The sequence below is a fragment of the Hemibagrus wyckioides genome, linkage group LG28 (assembly GCF_019097595.1).
Source record: "Hemibagrus wyckioides isolate EC202008001 linkage group LG28, SWU_Hwy_1.0, whole genome shotgun sequence".
NCBI classification, from domain to species: Eukaryota; Metazoa; Chordata; class Actinopteri; order Siluriformes; family Bagridae; genus Hemibagrus; species Hemibagrus wyckioides.
In genome coordinates, this window is record NC_080737.1 from 10,454,270 (window position 1) to 10,476,979 (window position 22,710).

The window sequence follows — 22,710 nt, forward strand, 5'->3', positions numbered from 1 at the left end:
GGTTTAGGGTGCTGGAGCTGAAGGGGTCTCCATAGAGGGCTTGGATGTTCTGCAGAGTTTGGAGACTGATCTTCTTGATGATGGTTCTCTTACTGAAGTTACCAGATGCACCAGAATGGATCAGTGCTGAAAATGTAATTTTCTAAGTGCTTAAAGTGAACAGGAAGAGAAAACGCTTGAGGAAATACTGTAAGTATCTAGAAGGGCTTGTTGGCTGTGAGGAATATTCAATTCAATTCCATTTTATTTGTACAGCACTTTAAACAATGGACTCTATATGAATATTATATATTCATGAAAAATTCAAAATAAAAACCATAAAGTTTAAAATTAAGATTTATATTTATCCCTAATGAGCAAGAGAGTGGCAAGGGAAAATTCCCCGAGATAATATTATTATTACTACTAATCTGCAAGCTCCATACTTCCGCTACAAAAGTGATAAATTAGAATGGGTTAGGTAAAGTCCTGAGTAACAGTGGTGGATTCTGGCTCACAACAACATAGATCCCAGCCTGTGCCAAAAGTGCCACTCCTGACACCCAGAACTAGTGGAAAGCCTAGAAAGAACAGTGCTTAGTGAGTTTTTAACTGTGGTTCTGTCAGGTTAATTTCTGCATCCTCTGAGAACTCCATTTCCCAGAACTCCAAACGACCTACAAACATAGCCACTGGTTCTTCCCCTCTATTTGCAGCACCTGGCTGCAGTAGTGCTTTTGGCAGTTCTTCCCCTTTCTGGTCATACCTGAAGTTGCTCTAAACAGTAACCTGATGGAAGAGACAAGGTTAAAGGTGCTATGTCATCATCGCCTCCACTGTAGGCCAGATCCAGCTGTCTTTGTGGGTGCTGTAAATTGGCAATGGCCCATCCAGCGGTAAGACATAGGTGGAACAGCACTTCAGGGCTCTCCACACCGTGCCAGGTTTTCTTTCCAGTGTGAAGGCATAATAGACATACTGGGCTTCCCCAGAGAGGAAAGAGGCATGGACCAGGGCCCACTCTCTATTATGTCAACCTTCATGGGTGGTGATCCACTTAAAGGTGTACAGGTAGAATTCTACACCATCTTTGTTTGTCATCTTTGTGAGAAGATGTTGGGCATCTCAGATAAAATGGCAGTAGCCAGGAGATCCTCAATGGCAGTGCCATGGTGGCAGTTGAGTGAAAGTCTTATGTCCAGGGGTCAGAGGCCTGCCTCTGCTCCATGCCTCACCATATTTCCATGGCTAGTAATTTGGAGAAGGATAAAACCCTAAACAAACAAACAAACATTTATAAAAATATGCCAGAAGAGAGAATTTCCCAAAATGCAGAGGCTGACACCTACATGGCCATTAGACACCTTTACACTCATCATACTCACTGACTCCTTCAGGACATGCCTTGTTGGCCATGTATGCTCTAGCACATTCACCAACTCTTTCATCTACCAACACCACAGAGATCATCCCTGGACAGTTGTGCTGACAGTGGAAAAACCTTTTTGCTTGTTGGAGAATGTGAAAAATGTCACCCCCATAAACTCTCAGGGTAGCTCTGAGTAGTGTTTTTCAAGGTTTAGCTCCAACTCATAGTTTAGGTCAAAAACAGTAAAGGCACACTCCACATACACACATGCATCTCATTACTACATGGGGCCATTCAAGATTATACAGAGAATCAAAATGTAGCTTACAAGCTGGACCTATCATGTCACAGCCACCTAGCCCATACATGTAATGTTTCATGCTATTTTGCTTTCAGGAATTGTGGCACTATTATACTTCCATATTTATTTAATGTCTGAAAGACATGACCCCTTCCTTAAACACCCCCTCCCACCCCTCCAGCACTCCTCAACACTGAAGGAGAGCCAGCCTATATAATGAAGGAAATCCTGGATTCCTGGTGCAGAGAAAGCAAACTCCAATACCTAATTGAATAGGAGGGTTAAAGCTCCACAGCTACACTGTTCCTAACATTTGACTACTGATCCACACACCTGAACTCTGTCCCAGACACACAATATATAAGTATTCTCAGTGCAATTACCTAACTGTAAAGTATATGCTCTGTGTTCTTTGCCAGTCATTCTAAAAATTGCTGTTTCTACAAGGTTTTTTGCTAGTCTCTCAGGCTTTTTGGTCCAGTTTTGTTTTTTCCTTGCCAGGTTCATGCTATTTGCACATTATTATGAATACCTCAGGCATATTCCCCACCAGACCACTAGAAGGCAACCAAAGTTGAACTCTTGTGTTTCTTCATTGGTTTCCATTTCCCTTGTTTATTACTGTGGAAGTGGGGGTGTGGTCAAGCGCTGGTCATGTAGATGAAAGTGATGTAATTGCATGTAAACAACAAAATTTTTGTAATTGCATGTAAACAACAAAATTCAGTTATTAAACAAAAGAAATCAACAAAAATGAGTACTTAATTTGAGGAAAACGTTAAGACACCCTATGCCCTAATAGCTAGTGTTTCCCCCATTGACTGAAATAACCTCAGTGAGACGTTTCTTGTAGCCATCTACCAGTTTCGGACATTGACAGAAAGAAAGTGTCCCCCACTCCTCAATGCAGAATTTTTCAGCTTTGAAAATCACCCCACGGGATCTCAATAGGATTTAGATCTGGGCTTTGACTTAGCTATTCCAGAATTCTCCACTTTTTACTTTTTAGCCAGTCCTCAGTGGATTTACTGGTATGTTTTGGGTCATTGTCATGTTGGAAGGTTCAGTTCCGCTTTAGCTTCAATTTTTTGACAGATGGTCTTACATGCTCCTCAAGCATCTTCTGATACAATGTAGAATTCATAATGGATTCTATGATGGTGAACTGGCCAGGTCCTGCTGCAGCAAAGCATCCCCAAACCATAACACTTCCACCTCCATGTTTCATAGTTGGTATGAGGTACATTTGCTGAAATGATTTATTTGGTTTATGTCAAACCTGCCCTGTTATGGTGTCTAAATAATTCACTTTTAGACTCATCTGTCTGAAGCACATTTTTGAGAATGGGCCAGAAGCTTTTGTCTCTGTGTTCTTTGGGAAACTACAGTCTTGCCCTCATGTATTTTTAGACAGCAAAGATTTCCTTCTTGCACACCTCCCAAAATAATTAAAGTTGTGTAGTCTCTGTCTGATTGTAGATTCATGCACTTTGACATAAACTGTAGCAAAAGCTTGCTGTAGGTCCCCTGATGATATTTTAGGGTTTTTGGAGATGTCTTTAAGCATCTTGTGGTCTGCTCTTGGGGTGAATTTGCTTGTACAGCCTGACCTGGCCATGTTGGCAGTTGTTTTAAATGTTTTCCAATTGTAAATGATTTTCTGGACAGTGGAATGGCTGATTACAAATTCTTTTAAGATCTTTTTATATCCCTTACCAGACTCATAAACATCAACAATTTCTGAAGGCCTCAGTGAGCTCTTTGGATCTCACCATGGTGATACCTCTCACTTCAACAATTAAGAGCAATCCAAGCCAAATGTCTGAGGTTTAAATAAGGCAAGCCTCCTTCAAAATGCTCTGGAACAATGTGGTGTGATACACCTGTAGGTAATTTTATCCATTTTAAGTACAAATAAATGTAAGGGGTGTCCTTACTTTTTCCTCACAAGAATTTGGATTTTTTTAAATTACATTTTACAGATCATTTTTCTTTGGTTTTATTTGTTTAGTTATATTACTTGAATCTTTCAATATTCTTTAAATAAAGATCAAATGTCCATATCTATCTATCTATCTATCTATCTATCTATCTATCTATCTATCTATCTATCTATCTATCTATCTATCTATCTATCTATCTAATACCTACATTACTGTGTAAAAGTTTAGGCAGGTGTAAAGAAATGGAGTTTCTGTATGAATGGAAAATATGAAGAAGTTTTCAAAAACAATATATTTTTGAATGGTATGTGGTGCGAGTTTGGTGAGACTACCTTTGGCTTCAAACCAGCATCAGTTCTTATACTTGCACACTTTGTACACTTGAACAAAGTGAGGGATTTTGTAAAAGCACAGTCAGCTGTATGATTAACCTGTTATATAAAGTAGGTGCTACTGATCATCAATATCATTATATATTGAAACACATTCATTAACTAAAACAGAAACAGCTGTGTTGGAGGCTTGGAACTGGGTGAGGAACAGCCAAACTCTGCTACTAATGTGCGGTTGTGGAAAAAAGTTTCATGTCAGAGGTCATACACCATGGCAAGACTGAGCACAAGAAGACACAAGATAGTTCTAGTGCATCAGCAAGGTCTCTCCCACGCAAAGATTTCAAAGCAGACTAGGGTTGCAAGGTGTGCTGTTCAAGCTATTTTAAAGAAGCACAAAGAAACAGGCAACATTTAGGAGACACAGTGGTCAGCCAAGGAAACTTAATTCAGCAGATGAGTGACACATCATGCTTAGTTCCCTTAGACAGTAGAAGATTTCCAGCAGTGCCATCAGCAAAAAAAATGGTGGAAACCAGTGAGACCCAGGTACAGCCATCTACTGTCCGTAGAAGTCTGGCCAGAAGTGGACGAATTGCAGCCAAAAAGTCATACCTCCAACTGGTAAACAAAGCTAAGTGACTCAACTATGCACAAAAACATAGCACCTGGGGTGCAGACAAATTGCAACAGGTGCTCTGGACTGATGAGTGAAAATTTAAAATATTTAGCTGTAACAGGAGACAGCTGTTTCACTGAAGGGCTGAAGAGTAGTACTGATATATTTCGAATATATCTGGACATGCTCTGTGCTGATTTTGTGATCTCTATTGTCTATGACCTTTTCTTATTACCACAATATCCTTTGTTTAATTCCAGGGAATTCTTTGTTTTAATTGAATAAAAAATGTGTCAAGCACAAACACTCCATCATCAGCCCACCTGTAGAGAAATCTGCCAACACCTCTGTTGACACCTTTGATGTCCATTATTAATGACTTTTGTTATCCATGGACAATACCTTTTCTTTTTAGCCCTCCTGTAGTGACCTCTGTCATCACCTCTGTTGACACATTTGATGGCAATTGTTGAACTCCCCCTTTTACCCATGGATATTGCCTTTTATTGCGCATACTGTATATAATGACGAAGATCACATCTTGAGTTTGTATAAATACTCCCTGTCTGTCTCGATAACATTGCTACTCAAACCCTGAATCTGTGTGGTTTTTTTGGCATTATTTTTCCCTGATATCAACTCAGTGGCAGTGGCAGCAACGTGAATTGGATTTGGATGTCTCAAAAAGTCTCCAAAAGAATCTCCAAAAGACAATTCTATCAGGTACAATAATGAGTGTCTACATGCAACAGGCATGATGGAGATTCCTTTTAAGTTTGGGGCTGCATTTCTGCATATGGAGTTGGAGATTTGGTCAGGATTAATGGTGTGCTCCATGCTGAGAAATAGACAGATACTTATCCATCATAATACCATCAAGAAGGGATCTCATTAGACCCAAATTTATTATGCAGCAGGACAACAACCCCAAACATACAGCCAATGTCATTAAGAACTATTTTCAGTGTATAGAAGAACAAGGAGATCCTTTAAGTCCTGTAAGTTGCGAGGTGTGGCTTCCATGGATCAGACTTATTTGTCCAGCACATCCCACAGATGCTCAATTAGATTGAGATCTGAGGAATTTGGATGCCAAGTCAACACCTCAAACTCATTGTTGTGCTCATTAAACCATTCCTGAACCCTTTTTGCTTTGTGGCACGGCGCATTATCCTGCTGAAAGAAACCACAGACATAAGGGAATACCATTTCCATTAGAGGATGTACAAGGTCTGCAACAATGCTTAGGTAGGTGGTACATGTCTAAGTAACATCCACATGGATGGCAGGACCCAAGGTTTCCTAGCAGAACATTGCCCAAAGCATGACACTGCCTCTGCCTTCTTCCTGCAGTGCAATCTGGTGCCATGTTTTCCCATGGTAAGCGACGCACACGCACCAGACAAGGGCACCTTCTTCCATTGCTCAGTGGTCCAGTTCTGATGCTCATGTGCCCATTGTTGGCACTTTCGGCAGTGCACAGGGGTCAGCATGGGCACCCTGACTTGTTGTGGCTATGTAGCCCCATACACAACAAACTGTGATGCACTGTGTATTCTGACACCTTTCTATTAGAACCATCATTAACTTCTTCAGCAATTTGAGCAACAGTATCTTGTCTGTTGGATCAGATCACACGGGCCAGCCTTCGCTCCCCACATGCATCAATGAGTCTTGGCCGCCCATGACCTTGTCACTGGTTCACCACTGTTCCTTCCTTGGATCACTTTTGATAGATACTGACCACTGCAGACCGGGAACACCCCACAAGAGCTGCAGTTTTGGAGATGCTCTGATCCAGCCATCACAATTTGGCTCTTGGCAAACTCGCTCAAATCCTTACGCTTGTCCATTTTTCCTGTTTCTAACACATCAACTTTGAGGACAAAATGTTCACTAATGTGCCTAATATATCCTAACAGGTGCCATGATGAGGAGATAATCTCTATCTCTCTCTCTCTCTCTCTATATATATATATAAAACTATTTATATATGTATGTGTGAGTATATGTGCAATTCGATGGTCTAGTATCCTGGCCATGATTCCTGACATTTTTATTTACCGTGCATGGTAGTTAAATAAAATTGATAACAAAAATCGCCTTAAATCCTAGGATATATATTTATTTTTGTGCACAATATAGTGTAAGAAATAATCCCTTCTAAGTCCTCTCAACTATTCCACTTTATATCCAATAGGGCGTCTGATTAGCCTCAGAGCTGTGACGTAGTTGCACTTCCTCTTCGCTGTGGAATGAGTTGTTGTTCTTAAAATGGCGCCGTTGGACCTGGACAAGTATGTTGAAATTGCAAGACAGTGTAAATATCTACCAGAGAACGACCTAAAGGTTAGTTGAACCTCCGCAGATGTCGAGAGTTTAACGATAACAATCGTACAGCCATTGAAAATATCCTTTATCTAATCGTGGGTAAAGCATGTCTAACTGCTAAGTCTTAGCTAGGGTGAGCTAGCTACTTTAGCTAACGAAATGCTAGGGTAGGAATGTTATTCTTGTAGCATTATTTTTTCCCCACTCGTATTCTGTAGAACACCGCCTCTAACACTAGGTATATAATGTACTCGTTGGCTTATTGGATGTTGTTTGTAAGTAGCCAATCTTTCCGCTGGAATGAAACACTTGTAGCCAATCCAAAGTAGGAGGTGGAATTTCTCAGAATATGGATGGGGGAAAAACTAGCAATTTTGTACTCTAATGCGTTCGTTAAATGACTTGTGTAGCTTAGCAATGATTCCACTATTGACCATTCCTATGCGCTTCTGAAAAATGAAGCCATAACTTTAATTACTTGATCGAAATGAATAGAAATAGTTGCTATCCGCCTTACTCATTTTTAACATAGCTAGTTCACGTTAGCATTAGCTAGTAATGGTACTTGATGGCTAGTTTAAATGCTGGATAAGGTTGGATCACCTTAGGTCTTTCAAATATATGGTCTCGCAGCTGCGTAATGTTGTTAGCATCTTTACTGAGCTACATGTACACCATTGTTATGCTTTTGGCCATCTATGTAGCTAGCGTTAACTGATTACTGACACACCTTCTTTTCACCTTCCTCATAACAGCATCCCTGACCTAAGACGAGACCAACCCCCCCCCCCCCCAAAAAAAACACTAACGTCTAAATGCAATCAGAAATTGAACGGAACACACTTTTTATATGCACAAAACGAATCTGTTTGGTATCGTGTTTACATAAACGCCACCATAATGCTGTATATAAAACTTTGGAACTTGTCGTGTTCGAGGAGCCCCGACTTCCGAGTTGGGGGCGTGCCAATCATTATGACCCCAATTAATCTAGAGCAGATAGTAATGCTGAACTCGCAACTAAGGGAGAACTGGGAAATATCCAGCAGTTAAAAAATGACCAGTAGGAAAGATCTGCTTGAACGGCTCTCCAACTCTTATTCGAGAGCTCCGACTTCTCAGACTTGCGTTTTCGTGACGTCACGACACGGCAACGCTCATTGAAATTAAGCACGAGAATTAATATACTGATGTAAGTTCACTGCATTATCACATCCACATAATTTAAGCAATAACTGAACAACTCTTCCGTTTTATTTTTTATAAATAGCTTACAATGAGTATTTGTTTTACTTCAGATGGCAGAGTTTAGACGTGTGAACACCCTAATGTGGGTAGTACATGGTTCCAAATTGTAAAATTGAGTTCCTGTGATGATGCAGCACTGTCACAGGCAGGTGAAGTTATTCTGTAGTTAGTGCTGGCTTGGATGCTCTGCCTCATGTTGCCCCTGTCCTTGAAATGGCTGCTCTTGCCTCTCTGATGGCCCGGGACAGTTTTGCCCTTGCTGCTCTTAGGGCCTCCTAGTCTCTGGTCATATGCAGTCATCCACAGATTCTGATTGGAGTATGTGGTGATGGTCTTGGAGACAGTCAGATCAACAATGTACTTGCTATTGTAGCTGGTCACTGATGCAGTGTATTCCTCTAAGTTGGTGAAGTCACTTTTGGTTGCCTCTGGCCAGGATTGGAAGTGCTTCAGGAATGGTTTAGAGGGTCCTCTGTGCAGTCTGTGTGCCAGGATTGGCATAACAGAGATGTGATCTGAGTAGCTGAGGTGGGGGCATGGCTCTGCACGTTATGCACCGTGTATGTTTGTGTTCTAGCAAGTTTACCTGTCTTGCTGCAAAGTCTGAAAATTCAACTTTGGACCTTCTATTTTAAAGAAGACAGCAAATTTCCCCAGACATTTCATGTATCTAACACGAATAGTTCAGAAGTAATGGTGTTCTGCTGCAGCACACATTTTTATACAGCAGCACCCCCTTTATTCAAAACTTTTTATATTTCAGAAACAAACGCAGATAGAAGCCTGAAATTGTGCATTTATTCAGAAAGTTCAATCTGTGATGGTCAGTCAGGAATACATCTGAGCCAGTTGCTTACCTCGTATTGACTCCGCATAGGGTTGGTGCTGCTGTATGAGTTTGTCCTTGTCCCTGTGCTGAACACACTGTGCTGGTGGCCAGAGTTAGAAAAGAAATATTCAGTGTGTCTGGCAGTATGCTGTCTGTCTGTATGTGCTGCTTGGGTTCCTTGGGTTCCAGTTGATTTTCAAGTTTACCTTTTTAACTTTTTTTTTTTTTTCTCCCTATTTTTCCCTATACTTCTTAACTATATCCCCTATCTTTTCATGTCCACACATTTTCTTTTTACTCTTTCCTCTTTCATGTAAGACAGTCATAAAAAGCATTTCACTACATGTCGTACTGTGTATGATTTCGTATGTGACAAATAAAATTTGAATTTGATGCCCTTTCTCAGGCTTTTGTGCTGTGTTTCCCGGGCTCTGAGTCCTGAATGGTTTTTGATTGGGAAACACTAATGGTTTCTGTTTCAGACGTACACTCAGCACAAAAGTTTACATATGATGGGACAGCTGATCACTGTTACTCCATGTCTGTCTTCTAAGCAAAAAATTCCCCAGTTTGTGTCTTTGAAGCAGTCCTGCAGGGCTGTGGTGGCTTCCTTAGTCCGTACTATGACTATCTTCGTGGATATTCTTTTTCTGCAGCTGAGTGGTTTGTATGCTGGCATCAGGGACAGAGACAGATAGGGCTGGCTTTGTAGGTGTGTGTAATGTTACAGTAGACTTGAGTGTACTTACTTTTCTCTTTGTTGGGAAGTTTAAATTCTTGTGGAATTTGGGCAGAACAGACTTTAAGTTGGTATAATTAAAGTCTTCGGCTGCAATAACAATGCTGTCTGGTTGTGCCAACAGTTGCCTGCTAACGGAGTGATGTAGCTTCTCCATAACTAACCTAGCATTAGCTTGTGGTGGTACAAACAACTGTTATTACTACCGATGTAAAATCAATGGGCAAGTAGAAAGTTCTGCACTGTGACAGGTATTTGGTGTCCAGGGAGCAGTGAGTGTCTTTGACTATGGTATTTACACACCAGCCATTGTTTTTGTAAATATAAAGCCCCCCTCCTCTGCTCTGATTGTAGTGAAAAGTCTTATCCATTCTGAAGATGGCACAGCCCGCTAGCTCATTAGCGGCATTCAGGGTGCTCATATCCAGCCAAAGCTCTGTTATCATCACACAGTAATTTAAGCAGTGCGAAGTGATGTGCAATCGCAACTCGTCCATGTATTTTTAAATGACCGGGTGTTGCTGAGAAAAAGGCTCGCTATAGCCAGCTTATAGCGCTTTTAGCTTAGCTTGCAAGCCCCCTGCTCTTACCCAAAATTTGAAGAGTGCTGGGCTGCTGCATCTGGAAACACATTTATCTTATAGCCATATTATCATATCATGGTCATATTTGAAGATATGTAATGATCACTTATTGTAACAATTTGTGTTATTCATTTAATTGTAATTAGACAAGTGGTTAGATGAGTGAATTAAATACATTTTTGCAAGTAACGTTATAAGGAAACCAAACTTTACATTAGTGCTGAGTGTTATGTACACCATGATGTCAGTTTTTGCCGTCAGTTTATGTAAATTTCTAAATTAACAATAATATTTATTTGTCTTTACAGAGATTGTGTGATTATGTATGTGACCTGCTACTTGAGGAATCAAATGTACAACCAGTATCCAGTCCAGTCACTGTTTGTGGTGACATCCATGGACAGGTGACTACAATAAATTTATTGTATTACGTTGTGCTTAGAATTTTGTTAAGCCTATTTGTTTGTGATTTCAAGAACACTCATAGTGAATTCTCTCTTCTCTACCCCTTAGTTTTATGACTTGTGTGAACTTTTCAGAACTGGAGGACAAGTACCAGACACAAACTACATTTTCATGGTATGATGTGGATATACTAGCAGTGTATGATTTTAACTCATTACACACCCTGTAATGAGTTACTGTATTTTCCAGACATCATCTCTCTCTTTTTTATATATATATATATATATATTACACACACACACACACACACAACTGAGCAGTTGAGGGCCTCGGGGGCTCACAACCTTTCGATCAGTAGTCCAATGCCTTGACCACTAAGCTACCACATCCCTACATTGACACATAGAGAATGAATTGTGTAGTTACAGGAGGCGACAGTATCTTACACTATATTGCCAAAAGTATTCGCTCACCTGCCTTGACTCGCATATGAACTTAAGTGACATCCCATTCCTAATCCATAGGGTTCAATATGACGTCGGTCCACCCTTTGCAGCTATAACAGCTTCAACTCTTCTGGGAAGGCTGTCCACAAGGTTTAGGAGTGTGTTTATGGGAATTTTTGACCATTCTTCCAGAAACGCATTTGTGAGGTCACACACTGATGTTGGACGAGAAGGCCTGGCTCTCAGTCTCTGCTCTAATTCATCCCAAAGGTGTTCTATTGGGTTGAGGTCAGGACTCTGTGCAGGCCAGTCAAGTTCCTCCACACCAGACTCTGTCATCCATGTCTTTATGGACCTTGCTTTGTGCACTGGTGCACAGTCATGTTGGAAGAGGAAGGGGCCAGCTCCAAACTGTTCCCACAAAGTTGGGAGCATGGAATTGTCCAAAATGTTTTGGTATGCTGAAGCATTCAGAGTTCCTTTCACTGGAACTAAGGGGCCAAGCCCAGCTCCTGAAAAACAACCCCACACCATAATCCCCCCTCCACCAAACTTTACACTTGGCACAATGCAGTCAGACAAGTACCGTTCTCCTGGCAACTGCCAAACCCAGACTCGTCCATCAGATTGCCAGATGGAGAAGCGCGATTCGTCACTCCAGAGAACCCGTCTCCACTGCTCTAGAGTCCAGTGGCGGCGTGCTTTACACCACTGCATCCGACGCTTTGCATTGCACTTGGTGATGTATGGCTTGGATGCAGCTGCTCGGCCATGGAAACCCATTCCATGAAGCTCTCTGCGCATTGTTCTTGAGCTAATCTGAAGGCCACATGAAGTTTGGAGGTCTGTAGCGATTGACTCTGCAGAAAGTTGGCGACCTCTTCACACTATGCGCCTCAGCATCCGCTGACCCCGCTCCATCAGTTTACGTGGCCTACCACTTCGTGGCTGAGTTGCTGTCGTTCCCAAACACTTCCACGTTCTTATAATACAGCTGACAGTTGACTGTGGAATATTTAGGAGCGAGGAAATTTCACGACTGGATTTGTTACACAGGTGGCATCCTATCACAGTTCCACGCTGGAATTCACTGAGCTCCTGAGAGCGACCCATTCTTTCACAAATGTTTGTAAAAACAGTCTGCATGCCTAGGTGCTTGATTTTATACACTTGTGGCCATGGAAGTGATTGGAACACCTGATTCTGATTATTTGGATGGGTGAGCGAATACTTTTGGCAATATAGTGTACCAACATTTGGAGTGTGTATATATAGAACCTGTAAGTTACAAAAACATAAAACACTAAAGTCCTTGAACAGTTTTCTGAAAAAAATTAATGTGAAAGAGTTTGATAGTGACAGAAGTGTGCACTTTTAATTGTACCAATGCAATCAATCAAATCCTCGCCATGTTAGATCCATGTGAACATTTGTTCTGAATAGAACAGAAATGAATTGTGACAAAACAATACATGAATCATTGCAACTTAAAGTCTGGAAAATATGGTGCGTTACTGGACACTTAAGTCATTTAATGAATTGTTAGATACCATTTTCTAGTTTCTGTTTCATTTCATATATAGTGTATGTATACAGTACTGTGCAAAAGTTTTAGGCAGATGTGAAATGCTGTAACATAAGAATGCTTAAAAAGTATTATAAAGGTTTTTTTTTTTTATTATTATTATTTCACAAAATGTTAAATTAAGAAAAATCTAAATCAAATTTGGTGTGACCACCCTTTGGCTTCAAACCAGCACACTGTACACTAGCACAAGATCAGGGATTTTGTAGGGTTAGAATCAGCTGTATGGTTAATGATCTAATGATTATCAGTTTCATTAAGTTTGAAACATTAAGTACAACAGAAACAGCTGGGTAGGAGGCTTAAAACTGGGTGAGGAACATCCAAACTCTGCTACTAAGGTGAGGTTGTGGAAGACAGTTTCATGTCACATGTCATACACCATGGCAAGACTAAGCACAGCAACATGACACAAGATAGTTCTAGTGCATCAGCGAGGTCTCTCCCAGGATCACAGACCCAGTGGTCAGCCAAGGAAATTCAGCAGATGAAAGAAGTCATGCTTACTTCCCTTCAACATCAGAAGATATCCAGCAGTGGCATCAGCAAAGAACTGCTGGAAACTAGTGGGACCTAGGTACACCCATATACTGTCTGGAGAAATCTGGCCTTCATGGGAGAATTGCAGCCAAAAAGCCATACCTCTGACGTGAAAATGAGGCTAAGCAACTCAATTATGCATGAAAACATAGGAAATGGGGTGCAGAAAAATAGCAGGTGCTCTAGAATGATATGTCAAAATTTGAAATATTTGGCTGTAGCAGGTGACAGGTTGTTTGCCTAGAGAGTGTTACAATATCGAGTGTCTGCAGGGAACAGTGAAGCATGGTGGAGGTTCCTTGCAAGTTTGGGGCTGCATTTCTGCAAATGGAGTTGAAGATTTGTTCAGGAATAATGGTGTCCTCAATGCTGAGATATATAGGCAGATACTTATCCACCAGGGAGGCATCTGATTGGCTCCAAATTTATTCTGCAGCAGGACAATGACCCCAAACATACAGCCAATGTCATTGAGAACTAGTGTAGAGAAGAATGAGTCTTAGAAGTTTTGGTTTGGTCCCCACATAGCCTTGATATCAACATCAATGAGTCTGTCTGGGATTGCATGTAAAGATTTGAGGCAGCCTACATCCACAGATCATCTTTTCAATTTGATTTGGATTTCTCTTCTGTTCATTTATTTTTTATTTAGTTAATTGATAAAAAATAAACTATCCTTTTATTATAACTTTTTTTGAAAGCATTCTTACTTTACAGCACTTTTTCACACCTGTCTAAAACCTGCACAGTACTCTGTGTGTGTAATGTGTATACATACATATACTGATTATAACATAATATATAGATTTTTATGGATATTATGCATCTTTCCTTACTCAGGGTGACTTTGTGGACAGAGGATATTACAGTTTAGAGACGTTCACATACTTGCTAGCACTTAAGGCAAAGTGGCCAGACCGCATCACACTGCTGCGTGGGAATCATGAAAGTAGACAGATTACACAAGTGTATGGCTTTTATGGTGAGTGTAAAAGGCATAATAAATTTGTTATATACAAAATCATTTAAAAATACCCACTGTGTAATCTTTCATATTCATTAATTTTTTTACATCTATGTTTTTTTCTCTTCCCAGATGAGTGCCAAACAAAGTATGGAAATGCCAATGCTTGGCGATACTGCACAAAAGTGTTTGACATGCTGACTGTTGCTGCCGTAAGTACAGTGCTTTCTTCTTTTGCAATAAAAACTGGCTATTTTAACTGGCAAATTTTTTAAAATGTGTTTGTAATAACAAATCTAGGTGCATCTTGCTAGAGGCTAAAAGTAAACAAGATTGGTTGTTTCCATGTTAACCGTCCCTTTATGTAAAAGTAAGCCATATTTAGTGACTCAAAGTACCAGACCATGTATTGAGATGAAGTCTGGTTTGTGAGAGTAGAGCTTAAATTAGGGCATGCTTTCATTGTTTTATTTTACCAGTTAACAATTCACTGCACAATATCAATAAAAGTGACACTGCAGTTATACTGGATTGTTATCTTTTGTTGAATATGCAGTATGCATATTGCAGTTATACAGTTGTGCTCAAACATTTGTATACCTTGGGAGAATTTGCAAGATATGTACCATTTTTCTAAAGAAAACCAGCGAGTGAGAAGGCAAAACAAATTTATTTTATTTCTTATAGGACTCAAGTTAATATGTAAGGCATAACGGAATGGCACAAAGAAAATGAGAAAAAAATAGTTTGCATACCTTTAGTTCTTAATATTGTGTATTGCCCCCTCTAGCATCAATAATGGCATGCAGCCTTTTGTAATAATTGCATGAGGTCCTTAATTCTCTCAGGTGGCATGGCTGCCCATTCTTCTTGGCAAACTGCCTCCAGTTCCTTTAAATTTTTTGGTTGTCTTGCACAAACTGCGCATTTGAGATCTCCTCAAAGTGTCTCAAAGATATTGAGGTCAGGAGACTGTGATGCCCATTCCAGAACCTTCAGTTTTTTTTTTTGCTGTAGCCATTGGAGGGTCAATTCGGCCTTGTGCTTTGTATCATTGTGACTTTGGAACATCCAAGAGCGTCCCATGCGCAGCTTTTGTGCTGTAGAATGCAAATTGTCTGCCAGTATTTTCTGATAACATGCTGCATTCATCTTGCCATCGATTTTGACTAACTTCCCTGAGCCACTGGAGCTCACACAGCCCCAAAACATAAGAGATCCACCACCATGCTTTACAGTGGGGATGATGTTGTACTTTTCACTGTAGGCCTTGTCGACTCTTCTCCAAACAGTGTTTATGGTTGTGACTATAAAGTTCAATTTTAGTCTCGTCATTCCAAATGACTGCTCCAGAAGCTGTGAGGGTTGTCTAGGTGCTGTCTGGGGTACTGAAAGCGGGCCTTTTTGTGACATGGGCACAGTAATGGCTTTCTCCTGGTAACTCGACCATGCAGGTCATTTGTGTTCAAGTACCTCCCTATTGTGCTCCTTGATACAACACACCTTTTTTCCAGAGCGGCCTGTATTTCTCTCAAAGTTGTTTGTGGGTTTTTCTTTGCGTCTTGAACAATTCTTCTGGGTGGGTGAAGTCTTTCTTGGTCTACCTGACCGTGGCCTGGTATCAACACAACCTCTTATTTTCCACCTCTTTAGTTTGAACAGTACTGACTGGCATTTTCAAGTGTTGAGATTTTTAAATATCCTTTTCCTGCTTTATAAAGTTGAAGTACCTTATTACACAGGTCCATTGGCAGTTCTTTTGTCTTCCCCATGGTGCAGTATCTAGCCAAGTCAGTGCATCACCTCATGAGCTAAGAAACTCAGAGACTATTTATGCACCATTACTGACACTAATTACAATTACAATGATTCACCGGTGTAAAACTTCCTTTTAATAGCCATTTAAACCTCTGTGTGTCAACCTGTGTGTTTATAATGTGGCCAAACATTCAAGGATGTGTGAACTTTTTAATCAGGGTGTTTGGGTGATTTCAGTTATCATTAGGTTTTAAGAGTCAAACAACTATGTGATTAATTAATGACTTCACATGACCACTATCCTTAAATAAGAAAAAAGTCTTTTGCATTATCAGTCATATTTTCCAAATAAATGGCAATGTTTAACAATTTCTTTCAGGGTATGCAAACATTTGAGCACAACTGTATATGTGGAGAGATGTACTATGATATGATTTATTGTATATTAAAAGAAACTGGTAAACATTTCGTGTTATTCATAAGGTTTTAATGTTACCTACTAAATTTAATAGAACACTATACCCAAACTATAACCAAATGTTGCAGTCAGTATGGAAAAGGTATTAAGAGATGATGTTATACAGTCTCATCTGACATTATTGGAACAGCAAGGCTATAAGCCAGAGATGTTTGTGTTTAAGTTCAGAAAATGAATGAGATGATGGCTCAGGCTTTCATTTACTGATACTTCGTGCATGTGTTAAACAACTTGGGACATGGCACCTTTGGTGAAAGATCAAACATTTTTTGGGGTGAAAGTATATAAAGTAAATAACAGTATTTGTTGCACATCCCTTGCATGCTAATAGTTTCATCAATCCAGTAACCCACTGACATTACCAAACTGTAGCATTCTTCTTTTGTCATGCTTTTCCAGTCTTGTATTACAGCTTCTTTCAGGTGTTCTTAGTTTTGGGTATGTTTCTCCCTTCATTCCTCCTCATCAGGAGGTAAAATGCTGCTCAATTGAGTGAAGGCTTGGTAATTAACTTGGATAGACTAAAACCTTCACTTTTCCCCCCAGTGAAGTTCTTTGTTGTGTTGGCAGTTTGCTTTGGGTCATTGCCTTGAAGTTCCTCCCAGATTGGATGTGTTTCTCTGTAAATTGGCAGACAATAGTTTTGTAGATTTCTGAATTCATTCTGCTGCTACCATCATGAGTTTCATCATCGGTACAGATTAGTGAACCCAATGGTTTTAATCAAAAGGTGCCATGTTCGGAGTTGTTTAATACATCTAGATGTAAATATCAGGAGATGAAATCTGAAATTCTGATTTACTCACTCATCCATCTTTTAATCTCAAACCCAGAGATTGTATATGGAGAAATAGTCTGCTATAACCTAAGAGTTCATGGGAGTGCGTACTGCAAAATTTACCTTTACTGACTAATTTTGGTGACTGCTTGTGTAGTGCAGTGGTTTAGGTATACTCTACAACAAGTAGCAAGAAGTACACTGAGGAACTGATGAGGGAAATGTTTTTTTGGGGCAGGCAGCACACTGCATAACAATGCTCATATCTTGAGTTCATCACTAATAATCATTAATAACCAAACACTTATCAACTAAAATGTTAAAAAAGCCAAACTCTTTAATAGATGTTTTCAAATAGTACAGAACCCCCCCCCCCCAAAAAAAAACAAACAAACAAACAAAACCCCAAATAAACAAAAACAAAAAAAACTCTTCCAACTTACACAATCATTAAGAGTGTAATTACAGGTAGTACTAATAAAATGCACAAGATTAGGTAGGAAGTGTGACTACTAGGGATGCAACAATACAGTTAACCCACGGTTCAATACGTACCACGGTTTTTAACCACTGTTTTCGGTTTGGTTCGGATGGCTTGGCAAATTAAAGTTTTTTTCCCATCATTCTTTGTTTAGGTGACAGGAACAGTAAGATGTTAAGAAGAAAAAAATGGTTTTAGTTGTAATTCTCTTGATTTTACTTAAATGCAAAAATCAACTTGTACACATTCATAGTGTACTGAAAATAGTGAGATGTATAAATTAGCGCTTGTATGACTTATTACAGGAGATGGGTTTGGAGGACGGCGCTCTTTTTTCCCCAATCTGCTATGTAATGAACAGTAAGGGTGAGAACTGTTACCCCCGAGGTCCAACTATCTGTTATTAGAGCAAGGCTTTGTGCTTTAGCCGATTCATTTTCGATGATTTCTTTTTTTTTTTGTGCGTGTTTTTGTAGAGGTCGGGGAAAAAAAGGACGTGTCGGTAGTGTGTAATGCGGTTTGAGCACTTTTATAAGTTGCTGAAAGTCCACATCACCAATCGCAGAAAACGGCTGCAAATCTTTAGCAATTATGATATTATAATTATTTTGTGTCTCTCGGAACCAGTTGGGTCTGAATGCTGGAAGGAATCAGATAGGGGACTGTAGCTTTTTGGATGTCTGTGTTACCTGCTCTGCCATCCTGCTTCCACACAGTGATATTGCGGGGTGATGGAGCTGCAGATGTGTGGTCATGTTGGAAGTATTTCCATGTCAGTAGGTAACTCATGTGTAACAGTGCTTAAACACAGTCTTTTTTTTTTATTGTTTAGCATTTTTGTTTAATCGGCGTCATAGTCGACAACAAATCCGAAATGTCCCCACACCACAGATTTGAAAGACAGCACTGCTTCCTTGTGTTTCCGACTCACTTCACCGCTCTCCAGGGTCAGATTGAAATCTGACACCAGCATCGCAAGCATGGTTACCGCCTCTAACTTTAGCACTCACTGATTGGATATTTACTCGCAGGGAGGTGTGTCTGTCTCAGCGCGTAGACATACAGTAGAGGCAAACACGAACAGGCAGTTCAGAGAGTAATAAAACGCATGGTTATTTTTGTTTTAAGGAAAAACTGAAAAACCTTAATATCGAATGGTTCAATATTATATTGAGTATTGTGGCATCCCTAGTGACTACCTCTATAAAAGCAGACATTTTGGCATCTTGGTTGTTCTGATGAAAGATGAAAGGACAACGGCTCTGACTTCAGAGCAGAGAAGCAATTGTTGGTGTCCATCAATCTGGGCAGGATTATAAGGCCATGCAGGCAGAAAGGTTGTTCACAAAATGGAGAGACTTCAAGACAGTTGCTAGTCTTCTCAGGAGTAGGTGTCCTGGCACATTCAGTCCAATGTCAGACTGTTTAATACTCAGAGATGTAAAAAAAACCCAGGTTCTACATTATATGGCCTACAGGCCCCTGTAAGCACATTAAATGTTTGTTTCTGTTAGCATAATATGAAAAAGGCTGAACAAATCTGTTTTCATGGAAGGGCGACTAGAAAAAAGCCCCTTCTATCCAAAAAGAATATAGCAGGTGACAGCACAACTAGGATTTGTAAAATTGTATTTATGAAATTGTATCTGATTAATGGGACCATGGTAGTGATTTTTATCATGCATAGAACCATGTTTGTGGCGATGTGTTGAATTTGGTTTTTGTCAAACACCACGTGCCAGCTGTCACACATGCAGGTGGTGGGTTTATGATTTTGGCTGGTTTTGCAGCCACAGGACTTCGGATACTTGCAGTCACTGAGACAACAATAAACTCCACACAGAATATTCTTGAGATAAATGTGAGGCTATCTGTACTATGGTTTTAAGCTGGGCCAAAATTGGTTCATGCAGTAGGACAGACATCCCAAGCTCACCAGCAAATTGATATCCGAATGTCTAAAGAAGGAGAAAAAAAATTAAGGTGTTGGAATGACCCCCAACTCTTGAATATTTTGTTTACTTTTTGGAAATAATTATTACATATTGTAATCTGTTGTGTTTCATTTTTCACGGTTGTTTTAAAAGGTTGGTTAGGACACAATTGTTAATTTGTCTGATAAATAAAAATATCTACTTAAGTTTGTATTTTTTTCCTATGACTTGTAATTACAAAGATTAGAATGCTGTTTTGCTGGCCTGCGTCAGTCAGCACAGACATGTCCATAATGCTGGAGTTTTTTGGAGAAAATTGCTGCTACGTTTTAAAATTCTAATATATTATTAAATGTATTTTGGCTAATTTCTGTAAAGTTTGTTTGCACTGCGCTCACCAACCCTTTCTTTCCCTCAAATCTCTTGTTGGTTATAATGTAAAATAAGCCCCAGAAGAAATGATAATTCGGTGTGCATTTTAATGCTGTGCATATACACTTGGCCATTGAAAGTGAGTGAAGATGGACTTCCAAATTTAAAGTGTGGCCATCATTCCTATATGAACTGAATCATTAAAAGTTATACATGTAATTTGCTATGCCACTGTATAAATTATCACTGCATTGTACTGATTATCTGCTTCAATTTTTTCTCAGTTGATAGATGAGCAGATCCTTTGTGTGCATGGTGGTCTTTCACCTGACATCAAGACTCTGGATCAGATTCGCACCATTGAACGGAACCAGGAAATCCCCCACAAGGGGGCATTTTGTGACCTCGTCTGGTCTGACCCGGAGGATGTTGACACATGGGCTATCAGCCCAAGGGGTGCTGGCTGGCTCTTTGGTGCCAAGGTCACCAATGAGGTAACGATATTCATTACAGTAGAGACTTGTTTTGTTTTTGCTTTTTTTTGTTTGTTAAAATGCTAATATTTTCAACTGTGACTACTGAAGCATTTTATGTACTCACCCACACATGCAGTTATATGGGAGTCTCAGCTTTTAACTTTGCAGTTATATAGGTGGTAACTTTTTTAAGAATCTGTCCTCGTGTTGGTTTTGCCTTTACTCCCCACCTGCATCATTGACCCTCTTGCCAGTTCATCACTGTTCCTTCCTTGGACCACTTTTGATAGACCGGGAACACCCCACAAGAGCTGCAGTTTTGGAGATGCTCTGATCCAGTGGTCTAGCCATCACAATTTGGCCCTTGTCAAACTTGCTCAAATCCTTAAGCTTGTCCATTTTTCCTGCTTCTAATACATCAACTTTGAGGACAAAATGTTCACTTGCTGCCTAATATATCCCACCATCCACTAACAGGTGCCATGATGAGGAGATAATCAGTGGTGTTCACTTCACCTGTCAGTGCTCATAATGTTATGGCAGTGCAGTTGTGGGTTAACACCGGTGGGCACTAGTGCTCAGGGTGATGGTCAAGGACTTGTTACTGACTTGACCTGGGAAGAGTATAATGGCCATAGTTCATTATTTATTGACCATACTTCTCTCAAGAACCCCCATGACACTGTGACTTGTTTATGTGCTACTGAAGGTTTGGCTAGATCTGTGTGGAGAAATTCAGCTATATGAATATGGAACGTGTCATTTGTTTAATTAGTTCTTTATTCACACAGGTCATTTAATAATAAAAGTACAGGGCTGTTCTTCTTTCAGAATGTAGATCACAAATTCCCACACCTAATTTAATATTTTGATTAGTTGATCCTATTTGGTGATGTATTTTTTTTTCTCTTTATTTTTTCACGTCAGCAAAAACATGCAATTTTTTTTATCCTTTGCTGAGGATTAGATCTATTTAGAACTGATAGTCGATAACAGTAAATATCTTTTACCACAGTTTCCACATTTTATTATTATTTGGACATAACCTAGACAACAAAATAACTGTGACATGATTCTCAGTAAAAACTATACCTGTTGGTGTATTTTGATGGATATTAAATGCACCCTACAAGCAATGTAAAATGTATGTGTATAATATCCATGTATTTTTCTCTCCCTTTTTTGCAGTTTGTCCATATTAATAACCTGAAACTGATTTGCCGTGCACATCAGCTGGTTCATGAAGGCTACAAGTTTATGTTTGATGAGAAGCTCGTGACCGTGTGGTCAGCCCCCAACTACTGCTACCGCTGTGGCAACATTGCCTCAATTATGGTGTTCAAGGATGTGAGTACACGGGAGCCCAAACTATTCCGTGCCGTGCCTGATGCAGAGCGAGTCATTCCACCCAGAACCACAACGCCCTACTTCCTCTGAGATCTTCGATGCCCACTGTGTCCACCCCTCTTTCTCAGCTTGGTCAACCTCTCTCTTTCTTTCTTTTTTTTTTTTCCTTATTTTATGTTTTTGTGGGTTTTTTTTTTTTTTTTTTTAAACTGAGGTTTTTACAGAATATGCATACTTTCTCACCACCACTTCCCCTGAGATTAGATTACAAGGAACCCTGAGAATGTTGCCAGCCCTTTTCATGAGAAGTGCAAGTTTGTCTTGTAGAAATTTGGTGGAAAGAAAGCAGTGCTTCTCTTGGTGCTGTTGTTTTTTTTTTTTTTGTTTTTTTTTGGTTCTTTAATCCTAAATGAAATTATTCACATGTGGTTAAAAAAAAAAGTGTAAACCACTTAGTCAGACCAAGAGTGTAGGCTTTTGAATATTTGTGTACTCGGATGGTTTAATCTGGCCCTGTTGTCTTGAAGACTTGAGGTTTGGGTGTGAGGTTTGGACCAGGTGATTTAAACAGAAGAGTCTATGATTATTTTGTACATTTAAAAATTGTATTGATTTCATTTTTCTTTCAGATTTATTTTATTATTGTAGAGATGTTGACCCACATACCAATAAAATATTGAAAAATAAACCCCTTTATTAATTTAAATGGTTTGTACATGCGTGTTTCTACATTATTCTTTTAAAAAGACGTGAATCACAGTGCGTGTCAATAAAGTGACCTAAAGTGGTCATAAGGTGGCGTACTTTAACATGAAATTGCAGCTATGCAAATAAATATTTGCACTGCCCCCTAACGGTGTGCTGTAGTTGAC

The 22,710-nt window shown here is 39.7% G+C and overlaps 1 protein-coding gene across 1 annotated transcript; it reads left to right on the forward strand.

The window, feature by feature from the left end:
• Positions 1-6,756: 6,756 nt before the first annotated feature.
• ppp6c (protein phosphatase 6, catalytic subunit) lies at positions 6,757-22,544 on the forward strand. The gene is made up of 7 exons (XM_058383217.1): positions 6,757-6,892; positions 10,583-10,678; positions 10,788-10,853; positions 14,091-14,232; positions 14,347-14,426; positions 20,300-20,509; positions 21,680-22,544. Exons 1-7 carry the CDS (start codon positions 6,818-6,820, stop codon positions 21,926-21,928), a joined length of 918 nt encoding a protein of 305 aa, XP_058239200.1. The 5' UTR covers positions 6,757-6,817; the 3' UTR covers positions 21,929-22,544.
• The last annotated feature ends 166 nt before the right edge of the window (positions 22,545-22,710 follow it).